This window comes from Callorhinus ursinus, unplaced genomic scaffold, assembly GCF_003265705.2.
Source record: "Callorhinus ursinus isolate GAN/ISIS: 27379988/994484 unplaced genomic scaffold, GSC_fseal_2.0 scaffold2, whole genome shotgun sequence".
In the NCBI taxonomy this organism is placed as follows: Eukaryota; Metazoa; Chordata; class Mammalia; order Carnivora; family Otariidae; genus Callorhinus; species Callorhinus ursinus.
Genome location: NW_027397064.1, coordinates 5,603,754 through 5,617,820, shown reverse-complemented (window position 1 = coordinate 5,617,820; position 14,067 = coordinate 5,603,754). Strand labels below are relative to the sequence as shown.

The following is a 14,067-nucleotide window of genomic DNA, read 5'->3' as shown; positions in this document are numbered from 1 at the left end:
CAGCCCGCCCAAAACCTTCATGTTTTCGGAGCTCGCGGGCAGGCGTCGGAAACTTGGCGCGCCCTGCCTGCTCCGCGGCGCCGACCGGCCGCCCCGACGGGTCCGGCGGCCGGGATCCCAGCCGGCGCTGCTCACCCCGCGCCGTTCGCTGTCACACGACCTCCGGCCCCCGACTCCCTTCGGGCTCCGATCCTCGCGTCCCAGGGCCACGCGGCGCGGGAAGGGGGGCGCCGAGCAGGACGCGCGCGCCCAGAGCGCTTTGGGAGGGAGCACGGAAGGAGGCCGGGGCAGGGGTCCCGCAGTCGGCGGTCGGAGCCGGGGCACACCCCGAGCCCCGGGCGCGAAGGCTGCACGACCCACGCCGCGCGTGGGAGTGGGGGAGCGGCGGAGCCTGCGGAGCCGGGGGCGGGCGCTAGGCCGCTGGGGTCGGCGTCTCCCGCCGGTGGGGGGGGGGAGGCGCGCGGGGGTCGCGACGGCCGCTCGTCCTCACCTGCCCGGCAGGTGTCCCGACGCCGAGTCGCGCGCGTCGCTCTCCGAGGTGGAGCTGTCGTGGTCCACGGCGCAGGCAGCACTGAAGGCTGCGGCCAGCAGCTCCATGGGGGCCGGCGGCCGGGCGGGCGCTGGGGCCGGGTCGCGGGCCGTGCCGGGGGCTCGGAGCCGGGCCGCGGGCGACGAGTGGGCTCCAGAACCGGGTCGCAGAGCGCGCCGCCCGAGCCGGAGCTGCCGCCGCCGCCGCCGCCGCCGCTGCCGAGCGCTCCCGCAGGCGGGCGGACCGGCGGGCGCGCGCCTGGAGGCTCCGGGTTGCCACGGCAACGGAGGAGGCGGGAGGGGAGCGCGCGGCGGGGGCGAGGCCAGGCGGCGGCGGAGTGGGGGAGCCCGGACTGGGCGCGACCCGGGCCCCGCGGGCGCCAAGTGCAGCCCGCGCCTCCCTCCCGGCCCGCGCCTCCTTCCCCTGCCGCGGCCCCGCCCCGCCCAGGGAGAGGGGCAGGCAGGATGGGTGGGGGCCGGCGACCAGCGCCTTCACCTCCCGCCCCCTCCTCGTTGTCTGGCGGCACCCCCCAGCTCACACCGCGAACTCGGGAGGTGCGGGTCACGTGACCCTCTGCCCCACGCCCCCTGGAACCTCCGCCCGGCTCACGCGGCGCATCCTCTGCTGCCCCCCACAGGCACCGGCCCGGGGACCCCCGCCTTTTATGCCCGGGACCCAGCTTTAGTGGAGTGCATCCTCACTGGACGTCCTCACTCTGTCTGAGGGAGCCCGAGGTAGAGACTGGGGTCTTAGAGCAACCTTGCACCCCTGTTCCTGACAGAGACTATGGAAAGGGGGCCGGCTGGAGGCCTCTTCCCTGCGGGTCTGGCCGCCCTCGGAGACCCGGAGGACCTGGTGGCCGGGGTTGGGCATGGGGGAGCGAGAAGAGGAGAAACAAAGTGCCCTTCAAACTTCCACCCGGTTTCCCTGCCTGCTCACATTGACCCTTGCAATCGGCTCCTTCGGGTTAACTAGTTCAATCCACTTCTGGATACACAAAACCAGCAAAAAGGGGTAACTGGAGTCGAGTGGAATGTGAGTGACCCGGTGTGACGGGGCAATCTAGAGGGATTTTCATCCAGCGAGACGACTGGCCTGGTTCTCGGTGTCCTTTTCTGAGGCCAGCCTGCCCGCTCCCCCCCGGATGGGCCCTCGGTGGCGGCGGCCGGCCTCCGCAGGCCAGGGCGGGTTTCTGGGGATGCCTGGGGCGTGGGGAGTGGCCTGCAGAGCAAAGTGGAGAATCTTCCTCTGCATTGCCCCGTACCTTCCACCCACTGGGCATTTGTTTAAGTTAACCAATTCCTCCTTTTGGGATGCAAATACTGCTGGTGGGAAGGCTTTAGTTACTGGTTAGTAGGTTGGCTCTACTGGGTTCCTTAGCCAGCCATCTTGAACACTGAGGTTGTGGTAAAAGGGAGCGTTTGGGGCGGGACGAAAGAAAGCAGCTTGAGGTGGGGCTTGTTGCCTGGAAGGGAACTCCCCTCCCCAGACACTAGCAGGAGAACCCCCATGGGCCTTCCCCCAGTTCTCCCTCTGAGAAAAGGACTCAGGTTGACTGAATCCCAATCCCTAAAGCTGCCACTTCGCTCTTGGTCACCTCGAGGGGCCACCATGGAGGGGTCTGACCTCTTGCTCTTAAGGCTGCAAATTATTTGCATGAGAACCACCTGGTCTTTTTCCAAGCCAACCCCTTCCTTCTTCGACTCATTCCACAGATCCCAGACAACAGTCTCCTGAACTCCACGTTTTCATCTGCTCTCTGGCCATATTTGCCCCAACGCCTCCTATACATTCCACTAGGGCACACGCATGTCGCCACTGCTCTCAGCAGCCAAGCAGGAGACCAGGCAGAACCCCAGAGCTGGCCTCCACCTTCTTCCTGTCACCCCACGCCTCAGGGCCTTACTGAGCCCCCCGGATCCCTGAAGTCCTTCAAAGCAGTACTGCCCACCCCCAGCCCCTGCATTTGGACCTCTCCCCAGTCCATTCTTCTCTCTGCCCCTTTTCTAAATTATGGGTCTGCTTTGGTCCCTTTCCTGCTCAACAACCTGCATTGCAGTCCCATCGCCACCAGCCCCCTGGCACAGTACCAGGCTCTTCACCAGCATGCCACTCCTTTTCTGTTTCTTTGGGGCCACTGCCCTTGCCGGCTCCTCTGGGGCTTTAGCTTCACCACGTACTTTTCCAGGCTCTGAGCTTTGCAAGTGCTGTTCCCTCTGCTAGAACTCTGCTCCCCTGGTCAGGTCCTCACTCCTGCAGGTTGAGGCACACGGGGGCATCCCCACCAGGCCCCTTCCCGTGAATAACCAGCGGCATTACCTGGCACCATAATTCTCTGTGAATAGGGCCATCCTTACACTAAGCCATGGTTCCCTCCATGGCTCATTTTTCATCAGGGCCCAAGGAAGAGCACTGTGTGGACAGTCCCTAGGACCTACCTCTTAGGATGGTTTCACCAGCCCTTAAATTTGATGTAACACTAAGCTGGAAGCTGTTACTTTCACACTTTGCTTCACCAAGGGGAAAAGATTCATTTTTTTTTAAATCAGAAAATACTCAGGCGAAATTACATATATTAAGATGAGCATAACAAAACCTTCCAATTGAAAAAGAAGCTAAAAATATCCTCCTAATTATAAAATCGGTTTAGAAAGTCACTGAGTTCTGAAGGCATATAACTTTAAGCTAAATCCTGCACATTCTCTCTCCTGTCAGATTTAGTGCTCATCAGGCTATTACTAAAATCTCCATTTAACCAATATTTGTTCAGGATCATTCACAAAATATAGATCAATATTTCAAATATTTATACCTGATTAGCACATGGTGGGTGCTCCATACGATTTGCTAAGATATTAATGGTATGTTTTTCAAAAATATTCAGTTATTTTATATGTGTAGCCTAAACATTGTTTATTTCTTCCTTTGGGTTATAAAAGGTAAATATTGAAAACAAAGGGGATTCTTATTTATGTAGCAGTCTCTGCTTTGAGGAACCCTCATTTAGATTTACAAATGTTACTTTATTCTGAGGAAGAATAGGGAAAACCAGAGGAAATTTAGAAACGATCTCATCCAACACTTGCATTTTACAGAAAAAGCAGCTGAACCCGAGGGTTAAAATGACAAGCCCAAGATCACACAGCTGGCTAATGGCAGAGTTTTGAAGTATATCCTAGTAAGTATGCTATATTGTGTGGGACAAAGGAACTGCACATTTCTATTTACTTATTCTAAGTGTTTTATAGGGTCACATGGCATGTCACCAGGCTCTCAAATGTTAAGACACATTTGCATTTTTAAACCTAGTAGGAAAACGACTTGGAATTTTTTTTTTTTGGTAGTAAGAGGATAATCCTTACATATACATTGGAAATGTCTAGAAACAGGTGCTTGATAGCTTTTAATTAAGTTACCCGTATCCTCTAAAGCCATAAAGACAGTAGTTTATTTTTGTCACCCTCTGAAGGCTTTTCACTTGCTTTGAAAATCAACACTTTTAAACCACATAGGCAGCGGCCCCAACAGTCAATCTGCAAGGGGTTACTGCCTCGAGGTTAACTGAACCCCCAAAATTCAGGGAGAGAGTTAGGAAAAGGACAAGATGCACCTCTCTCACTGTAGTACAACTCCGAGAAACCTGGAAATCCATACCTGTTGGGTAGAAAGATTTCTCTGCGAGGAGACTTCGAGAAGTCGATTGTTCTGTTGCGTGGTTGGAAGTATTTTACTGGTGAGGTGGAGTTCTTTCCTTACTTTTGATCATGAAGATAAATCGCAAATGTGGGGTTGTAAATGTTACGGAAGTAAGTTAAAAGCAATCAATTTAGCTCTCTGTAGTGAAGAATTAATCTTACCCAAAGAGAGATTTAGCCTTTGCCTTGGGCTCCTGGGAGGCGATCTCTAAGCCACGGGGACGGCTTATCTGATAAGAAGAGTGTCTTTGCTTTCCTGGAGACCTGGGACCAGATAAGGTGGGGGCTTTGGGCCAGGTGATAATAGCTCAACCTCCGGCGGGGCTGAAGACTGAGTGGCCAAACAGTTCTAGGTGACTGAGCCCCAATGAAAACTCTGGACACCAAGACTCAGGTGAGCTTTCCTGGCTGTCACACGTGTGAATCCTGGTCAGAACTCCACTGGGAGAAGACAACTGGAATTCCAAGTGGACCTTTTCTGGACTTTTCTGTCCATGCATCTCTTCCCTTGGCTGACTGAAATCCATAGCCTTTCGTGGACTAAGCCATAACTGAGTATTATAGCTCTTAGTGACTTCTGAGTCCTTCTACCGTATTTTTGAACTTGAGTAAGGGACCCTCAAACTCTGCAGTTGGTGTCAGAAGTGAGGGTGGACAGGTAAGCTGTCCCCAAACATCACCAGCCTCTACTCTGTGTTCCCTAAGCAGCCTGCATGGATGTATCCTTGGTTCCAGGCCTCCTTCTACAGCTATTGAGTGTAGCATTGGCGTTCCCTGGTGGTACATCTTGTCCTTTGGCCAACAAAGATATTTCTTTAACTGACCTCTTTGGGAACTAGTGGGCTTCTGGGGTTGCTGCCTTAAGCTTGGGGGAGGTCGCTGTGACCTGTTTTGGTGAGGGGGAAAAAAAAGAAAAAAAAAAGAAAAAACCACTTAGGCTGGATTCGCTGTTTTGGTAAAGTGAGGAGTATTTTGTGTTTGTTCTTTTTCTTTGATAATGGTTGCTATGGTGGACAGTTGTTACAGTTTTAGTTAAATAGGGAAAAGCTCAGAGGGACGAAGAGATGCATATGAACCTTGGGCTGGTTTAAGGAGCTAGGCCAACGCTGGATAGGTTTCAGCGATCCTGGGAAGCAGGCTTACTTGCTGGAGATTGGTATTGCTGTGCTGAATTACATTTTCAGAATCAAAAAATAGGTGGCCAAGCTTTGCTCCACGTCCAGATGTGGGAGGCAGCCTGGATGCTGTTGCTTGGCTCATGAAATGTTGGAATTTCCAAAGCATTTTGATGGTTGGTGTGTCCTTATAGCGTCCTTAAAAGGCTGGGACAAATGCTGGCCCTGTCTTCAGTTATGACATGCAGACAATCCTATGGCCTTGATGGAAATGTATTTCTCAAAGCTGGCTCCCTAAAATAACTCATGGGGATAAGAAGCTGTAATGCTTGTGTCTTTATCTGGAGCGGTGGGAAATGAGAGGAGACCTGGGCTGTGACTTTCTTTGGAATATTCCTAACCGAGGAGACTGGGACATATAGGGTCCAAGAATTTTGGCTGTGGGTGATGTCATGGGCTTTTGACCAATAGGAACATCCTGAATAAGGGGGAATCAAAAATACTGTGATTTTCAAGGTATGTGGAGGCTGAAATTTAGAGTAAATAGGGAGTTGCCCCAGTACACATAATTTACATTTTAGGCTGCAGCCATGGGGGTTTATACGCTCTTCGCTGAAACTCAAACTGTAAAGGGATGACTAGCCCACCTCCTTCCACTTAAATTTATTCATTTTAAGTTACCTTATAAACTATATAGTTAGATCTAATTTAGTCCTATATATAGTAAGTATAGTGTACTATACAAATAGGAACTAGTATCAGTATTATTAGTGCTTAGGAAGCCTACATTTAGCACTAAAATACATTCACTGTTGTAATGGAGAATTTATTGCCTTAACCATTAACCAAATGTAGCAAAATCGTGTAGGTACAAAATGAGAAAGAAAAAGATGTCCATTCATAAACAAAGTAGCTTTGAAGGAATGGCACATAGTTAACAAAATTAATAACGAGAAATTGTTCACAGACTGTTCCTTGAAAATTGCACATAACTGGATTTCAGAGAAGTATTTTCCATAACAAGAAGTAAGGAGCACGGTAACTTTTCATTTTCTGCTGGAATCTGTCACCTCAGCCTTAACACCCAGAAGAGAGAATGTTCTTTGTTAAGTCACCAGGAGTAAGGATAAGGATTTAGAGTCTCATGAAAAGGCCAACACGTGTTTGGTGGGGATCGATCACTTTGCAAAAGCTGTTTTATGGACGAGAACAAGATATGCTGTCAGACCAAGTGCCCGGTCCTCCACTGCCCATCATCACGTTCACAGCCAAGCCTTTTCCCCCAGAAATTCAAAGGTTTTGACTACTTTTGATATTTCTATTTTGAGGACTCTTCATAAGGGAACTGGTGACCACAGTGTACAAATTAGCACCAAATAAATGGATGCGAGCATAAAGAGAAAGCAGCTATTTCAAGAACCTATCAGATACACAGCAATCAAATCATTTTAAAAATGAACAGCTAGCGTTCGCCGAGGCTTGGAGACTGTCGTTTGCCTCTGGGGGTGGGAGTGTGAATTGGTACGACTCTTCTGGAGGGCAACCTGGCAACCCAGAGCATAAACCTGCAAATGTTCATACTCTCTAGCGAAGAGATTCTATTTCTAGGAATGTATCCTAATAAGCTATAAGAATCTGTGTGGAAAAAATGGGCTATAAGAATGTTTATTGTCATGTTATTTTTAATAGTGAAACATTTGGAGCAACCTAAATGTCCAACGATAGGAGACTGACTATTCAAATTAGAACCTATCTCTAAAACGGAGTATCATGAAAAACGATTTAGAAAATATGTAACAATCTGGACAGATGTCCATAATATACTGAATGGAGAAGCAGATTCCCAAACTGGATGGTAGTATGATCTTATTTTGTTTATAAATAGACTTCTGGACATGGAACTTTGGGCATCCATATATATTTGAAGAAGGACTGTGAGACTGATCGCCAAAACATTTCGCAGTACTTGTAGTTGATTGGATTCTCAGGGAATTTTCCTGTTTTTCTATTCGCGTGCTTAAAATTGTTTCTACAATAAATGTGTCACTTATGTAACAAGGGGAAAAAAAGTTACTTTCAAAAACAACATCAGTCCCTTAATGTGCATAAATTTAGAGCATGGGTTTAAGGCGTTCACATAACCGTGGAGAATACTGATGAACTTGAAAAGAGGGCTGAGCTGTTGTGTGTTCTCTAGATTTACATGATGTGGGGGGGGGGGGGGGGGGAGGAGACACCTCAATTCATTACATAAATCTTGTAAAAAGCTCTTCGGTTTCCAAGGAATCATGAATTCAAATTTTACAGTAGATCACTTCCTGGCATCTCTAAAACTAAAGCACTTACCTGATCGTCTAATCGGCCTGGTTATAAAAATAGTCCCTTTCCCAGAAATTCCCCTCTCCTTCCATAATTCCACAAGCATGACTTCTAATCAGGATGCTTTTCTGCCTTTTCAACTGAAGTCACGGTGTCATAAAGAAGTCATCAAAGAAATCACTGCCTCCCATCAAAGGCAGGTCTCCCTAAGGCCCCGAGCCCTTCCCTGCCCCTGCTGTGTGGCTACATCCCACCTGTGCTAATTCAAATGCCACCTCCTCCATGAAGCCCACCCCCTATTCCATCCCATAGCTGGCTGTATTCACTCAGTCCTAGGCTCTCCTGGAGCACTTCACCAGAGCTTCTCTTAAAGCTTGATTACTTTCTTGGAGAATTAATTCTCTGTCCTTTGGGACCATGCAAGGAGACAGGAGTCAGCCTGATTGATGTCACCTCCCTTGCTGCGTGGGCAGAGACCTTGTATACATCCTGGAGGCTCTGGACATCCACAAGCACACAGGCACGCTTTGGTATCATCCCAGTGCCTCAGGGTAAGTCACAGTCTTGGAAACGTCTCATGGATCCTTGCCCTTTACCCACGAACCACAGACCTTCCCTTGCTACTCTCTAGAAAGTTAAGTGCACCTTCAGCTGGAGGGACCATTATTACCTGGGGGGAGCATCCGTTTACCAACAAAGAAATGAAATTTCACTTTTGTTTCTTTCCCTGTTTACTGTTTACCCTTCCCCTGAGCTGACCAGTTGATGCTTCGTTTCCTAATTTTCAACCCACGTCTCATTTTTTCCATGCAGTGAAGATTGCATGCTAAATTATCACTGCTGCTAAAATGTTACTCAGCCCTTGGAGTGGCTTTTATTTCTCACAGAGTCAGCAGGATCTCTAGGCCTGTTGCTCTATTAGGCTCAGGGTAAAATACAGTCTTTAATAGTCTCTCTTTTCTTCTTAACCATGAGGATCTTTTGTAGGGGTCTCAGAGGAGGGTCTTAAGCTTGCCAGAAAGACATTCTTCCATTTGAAATTAGCATTCATTCTTAAAAAAGAAAGAGACTCTAACCTGTCATCAGTTGAGTATTTTGTCTTAGAAGTGATGGATTCTTACCAAGCCTCCTCGACACAGTGAGTCAGAGAAATGACAGAACAGAATGGAAAAATTCCTTCCCCTTGAGAACACCTTCAAATATACGATGTCCCTTCCTTAACCCAAGGCCCTCGTTTCCAGCACTCCACCTCCTGTGTCTCCATCAATGGTGCACTTGTCTTAAGGATGGAGCACTCTAAGTTTTCTGGATTGAAATCCAGTTATTATCAAACTGAAAATCTTCGGGGGAAACGGGCTTTCATATACATTGCTGATGAGAGAGCAAATTTGCCCAACCTCATATGGAAGGGAATTTGCCTGTAACTGACAGAAGCACAGACGGGCAGTGGACTGAATGTTTTTGTCCCCCCCAATTCAGATGCTGAGATCCCAACCCTAAGGTGATGGCATTTGGAGTGGGGGGTGGGGGCTTTGAGAGGTGATTAGGTCATAAGGATGTAGCCCACGTGAATGGGATTGGTGTCTTTATAAAAGAGACTCCAGAGAGATCCTTTGCCTTGGGTTTGGATTTCCCAGCTTCCAGAACTGTGGAAACTAAATTTTTTTTAAAGATTTTATTTATTTATTTCACAGAGAGAGACATAGCGAGAGAGAACACAAGCAGGGGGAGTGGGAGAGGGAGAAGCAGTCTCCCCGCTGAGCAGGGAGCCCGATGCGGGGCTCGATCCCAGGACCCTGGGATCATGACCTGAGTTGACCTGAGCTCTGGCTCAGGGTCTCTTATGAGGCTGCAATGCAGACGCTTAACGACTGAGCCACCCAGGCGCCCCCTAAATGTTCTTTATAAGGCTCCGAGGCTTTGGTATTCTGTCACGGCAGCCTGATGGCACGGAGACAGTTTGCCCTTTGCCCCAGCAATTGCATTTCTAAGAATTTACCCTGTACTATGAAACAAGATATGCACAAGGTTATTTGCTGTGTCATTATTTTTTTCTAGCAAAATATCGGAAAGAACCTACATACCCAGGAGACTGGATAAATATGTTATGAGGAAGGCACACAATGGAGTACTATGCAGCTGGAGACATGAGCACGGGGAGGCATTCCTGACCCGACAGTGGCTGATTTCCAGCTTTGTGTAAAAGGAGCATGCTGTGAACAAGCCTACGAAGTATGTGAACTAAACAAGGGGAAGTTACACAGGTCCATACACAATTTTCTTGTTCTTATCTCAAGTAAGAAGTGCAGGAAGGAAAACAGAGAAACTAGGAAAGTTGGTTACTTCCAGAGGTGGGGCAGAGGGTAAGACTTTTCTGGGTATACCTTTTCATAGAGTTTTGACTTGTAAACCATGTAGATGTTTTACATATTCAATGAATAAAGAAAAATCTGCAAGTCTGCAGGGAAAACCAGACTCTGGAATTGAAAATACACTGACATAAATGAACCTAAGTACTTATCAAATTGATAACATACCCACACAGAAAAAAAAATTAATTCAAGGAATTTTTGAATTTCATATTCTATACCATGACTGAGAGCTATCTCTTCTGGGACTAAAAAAAGCAAAGAAATTCTAAACTTCACTCAGTAGGTGGTGTGGGTTGAATTGTGTCCCCTGAAAAGATGTGCGGAAGTCCCAGGCTCTGGTACCTGTGAAGGTGACGTGACTTGGAAAGAGGGTCTTTGCAGATACAACGAAGCTAAGATCGTGTCATACCAGATTAAGGTGGGCTCTGATCCAATAATGGGGGTCTTTATAAGGAGAGAGAAATTTGGACACAGAGACACAGAAACACAGGAGAACGCCATGTGAATACGTTGGCAGAGACTGGAAGGATGCATCTCTTAAGCTAAGGAAAGTCAAGGGTTGCCAACAGCCTGCAGACCCTAGGAAAGATGCACACAGACCCTCCCCTGCCACCCTCAGAGGGAGCATGGCCCTGCCAATGCTCTGATTTTGGACTTCTGCTCTCCAGAACTGGGAGAGAACACATGTCTATTATTTTGAAGCCACTCAGGTTGTGGTACTTTGAAACAGCAGCCCTAGGGGCGCCTGGGTGGCTCAGATGGTTAAGCATCTGCCTTCGGCTCAGGTCATGATCCCAGGGTCCTGGGATCGAGTCCCGCATCGGGCTCCCTGCTCCTTGGGAGCCTGCTTCTCCCTCTGCCTCTCTCTCTCTCTCTCTGTCTCTCATGAATAAATAAATAAAATCTTTAAAAAATATATTTGAAACAGCAGCCCTAGGAAAAGAATATGGTAGATATGTTGTCGGTGATGGCACAGAGTCACTGTGAAATTCTGTAATTGGAGAGTAGAGAAATATCCTACAATGTACTGATGTTGACGGCCAGGGTCCTCACTTTTAGGAAGGGGAGATGCCAACACAATGCGGAGAGTAAAGAGGAACGCCCTGTGTGGGATTGCAATCAAAGGCATCCATTTGAGCAGGTGTGCACACCCACACACGTTTCCTAGCTGTGTGTCCTGCAAAGTCCTAGAGGCATTGACCTGCCGAGAGTAATGAGCACACAGAGCCACCAGATGTTGGTTTCTAAATACTGTTCTGCACTAACAGGAACCAGGGCTCTTTGGAGAAGTGGCTGACTGCAGGTCTAGGATATAGAAAGTATAAGAAAGTATATAAAGGATCTTGCTCTGTCAGAAGGGAAGGAAATGCTCAATGACGGGAAGAGATAGATCAAAGAGACATAGTAGCCAGCTTAAAGGGGCTCCTATTGGTTACATTTGTGACAGTTTGAGCATCAGAAGACTATGACAGTAATGGATTAAAAAGCACATTGAACTAAAAAAAACAGACCGAAAACAAAATCATTATGAATCCATACTGATACTCAAAAACAGAACAAAACAAATCAAAGAACAAAGGAGGAGTCTCTTCATAGAAAATATCACCTAATATAAGTAGAAGGAACACTAGAACATTCCCATTTTGCAATTCCCGATGTAATGGTTAATTCAGGAAGGATCATTAACGGATGTTAAAAGCCACGGAGTTAATAGGTTATTAGGAAAGAAGATGTTTACATGGTTCCAAACTCTCTCTCTACAGATGACTTAATAGTTGCTGAAGGAAAAATCATACTTTCTCTTCAGAACAATCTGGCAGCTTCCACATTCACTAAACAGTCAAACTTAGCATCAGGAGTAGTGGGTCAGCTGACACAAATACCTCCTGATGGGATGCAATTTGAAGCACACATCACCTGGATGGCATTCTTGCTAAAAATGGTTAGGCTGCATCTAATGAAGCGTCTAGCCCTGACTTCCCCTTGAAAGATCATACAGGCAGAAAAGGAACAAGGAGGCAGTCACACAAATCCACAGTGGGGGCCACGCTGCATTCAACAAGGCTGGATTCTCAAAAGGTCAGCCAGAAAAACAAAGTGGGGAGATATTTTAGTTTATAGGAGTCTGAAGAGAACAAACTGACGAATGCAGTGCTTGAAACTTGGTGAGATCTTGGTTCACAAATCCCAGCCATGAAAGCCATTTTGGGGGGCCATCAGGAGAAATTTGAATAGAGACTGGATTTTAGATAGCTTATGGAACGGTTGTGAATTTTCTTAGGTGTGATAATGGCATTCTGATTACGTAGAGGGACACCCCTATTCTTAGAAGCTGTACTCTGGATTTTTTAAATGTGAAGTGTTATAATGCCTGCAGTTTACTTTCATATGGTTTAGAGGAAATGGAGGAGGGGAGAGAGAAAGCTCAGGTATGCAGGCTGTTAAGTTTTTTGAATCTAGGCTGAGGGTATATGGGAGTTCATTGTACTATTCTTTCATTTATTCTGGGTGTTTAAATTTTTTCTTTATGAAAAGTTGGGGGAAAGAAAAAATATTTAGAGAAACAGCACATTTGGTTTAAAGAAATGTACAAACGATCAAGTTTAAGTGTAGTCGGTTGTAAGGTGTAGAATATTGAGTTTGGGATGGTACAAAGGCCAAGGGAATGAAGGGGCATTTGCCAGTCACCTTGCGAAACTCGGGAGCTCTGGGGTGCCAGGACCCACTGGAATGTGAGCCCCATGAAGGCAGAGCTCTTGGTCCCTTGTTCACTGCTAGACCGCCAGTTCCTAGAGCAAAGCCTGGATCATGGTAAATGCCCCAAAAACACCCACCTGATGAAATGAAATGTAAATAGCTCAGTGAGAAACATCTTTGTCTGATTCAGATAGACTCTTGGTCAAAGATTAGAACATTTTTAGTGCCTTTCACATATATTATGAAATCCCAAATGTTTATACTGGTTTATACCCGAGTGTCTCCCTCTGCATTCTTTCTAATAGCCAGTATTAGAATTTTAAACAGTTTGACAGTTTGATACATGAAAAACAGTATATTGTTCTATTTTACATTTCTTTCTTTCCTAGTGAAGTTTTTGGTTTGTGATTGTTTAGCATTGTTCTTTTGTGAATAATCTTTGTGTGTTTTTTGCTTGTTTGAATTTTAGGATGTATATGTTTTTCTAATGGATTTTAAATACAGTGTGCCATATTGTTTATATGAGCTTAAAAAAATGGCCCATTTTGTAGGAAAGATCAAAGAATCAGTGAGAATCAAAGAATCGGTGAGAACTGATGGATGCTGAATGGAGGGTGGTGGCGTCGGCCCTGCAGCCACCCTCCCCGGCCCCCCTGGGAATCCTCACTCTACTCTCCCACAGGAGATGAGGGGCGGGGGGCCAGAGAGAAGCCTCACAGGGTCTTCTGGGCCAGCCCCTGCCTTGAGGCAGGCAAGATAATTGTTTCATGATTTTATAGAAAAGATGTAGAAAAGACAACCAAGGGGGCACGACCCCTCTCAGGACCACGTGGGTGGGGTGGGTCTCAGCGGAGGCCCCTTAGTCCTGAACAGTTGCTGACACCTCCAGTCACTTGCAGGAAGTCCCCTGACCACTGCCAGTGTCCCCCTACCTCTGTCTGAGGCAGTTTGATCTGAAACTGTCACCATCAAAACCAGACTTGCCTTGTCTGTCGGTTCAGTCTTTTTCTCACTAGCATATGATCAATTTCACCACATGCTTCCGAAAAAAATGCAAGGAAGAATAGCTGACAAATTTATATCAACTGCCAACTGTTCAGTAATTTATTTATTCCACAAGTGACTGTTGAGCATCCACTATCTACAAAGCCCTATAGACAGTCAGACCTCAGCACCCGCTGTGACACCCAACCCGCACATCGCTGGCTGTTACCGACTTTAATGATCACTGTGTGAAATCCCAAAACCTCACGCGAGAAAATACTGAGAATGTGACACCAACACGTTATTTCATCTTTATGGTCTCCAAAGGATTTATTTCATTGTCTTGCACAGAATAG

The 14,067-nt window shown here is 47.3% G+C and overlaps 1 protein-coding gene across 6 annotated transcripts in view; it reads right to left on the bottom strand.

The window, feature by feature from the left end:
* NGEF (neuronal guanine nucleotide exchange factor) overlaps positions 1–14,067 on the bottom strand; it is a 102,469-nt gene that overhangs the window by 36,461 nt on the left and 51,941 nt on the right. Inside the window, exon 1 of one of the 6 annotated variants that reach the window (XM_025889373.2) lies at positions 491–754. The exons of 3 other annotated variants lie outside the window; for them this stretch is intronic. In XM_025889373.2, the coding sequence (XP_025745158.1) occupies positions 491–597 (107 nt within the window). In that variant the 5' untranslated portion in view covers positions 598–754. Of the gene's footprint in view, positions 1–15; positions 175–490; positions 755–14,067 lie in introns of those variants that run through there. 2 more of the 6 variants (XM_073877077.1, XM_073877073.1) reach the window with 2 other exon arrangements.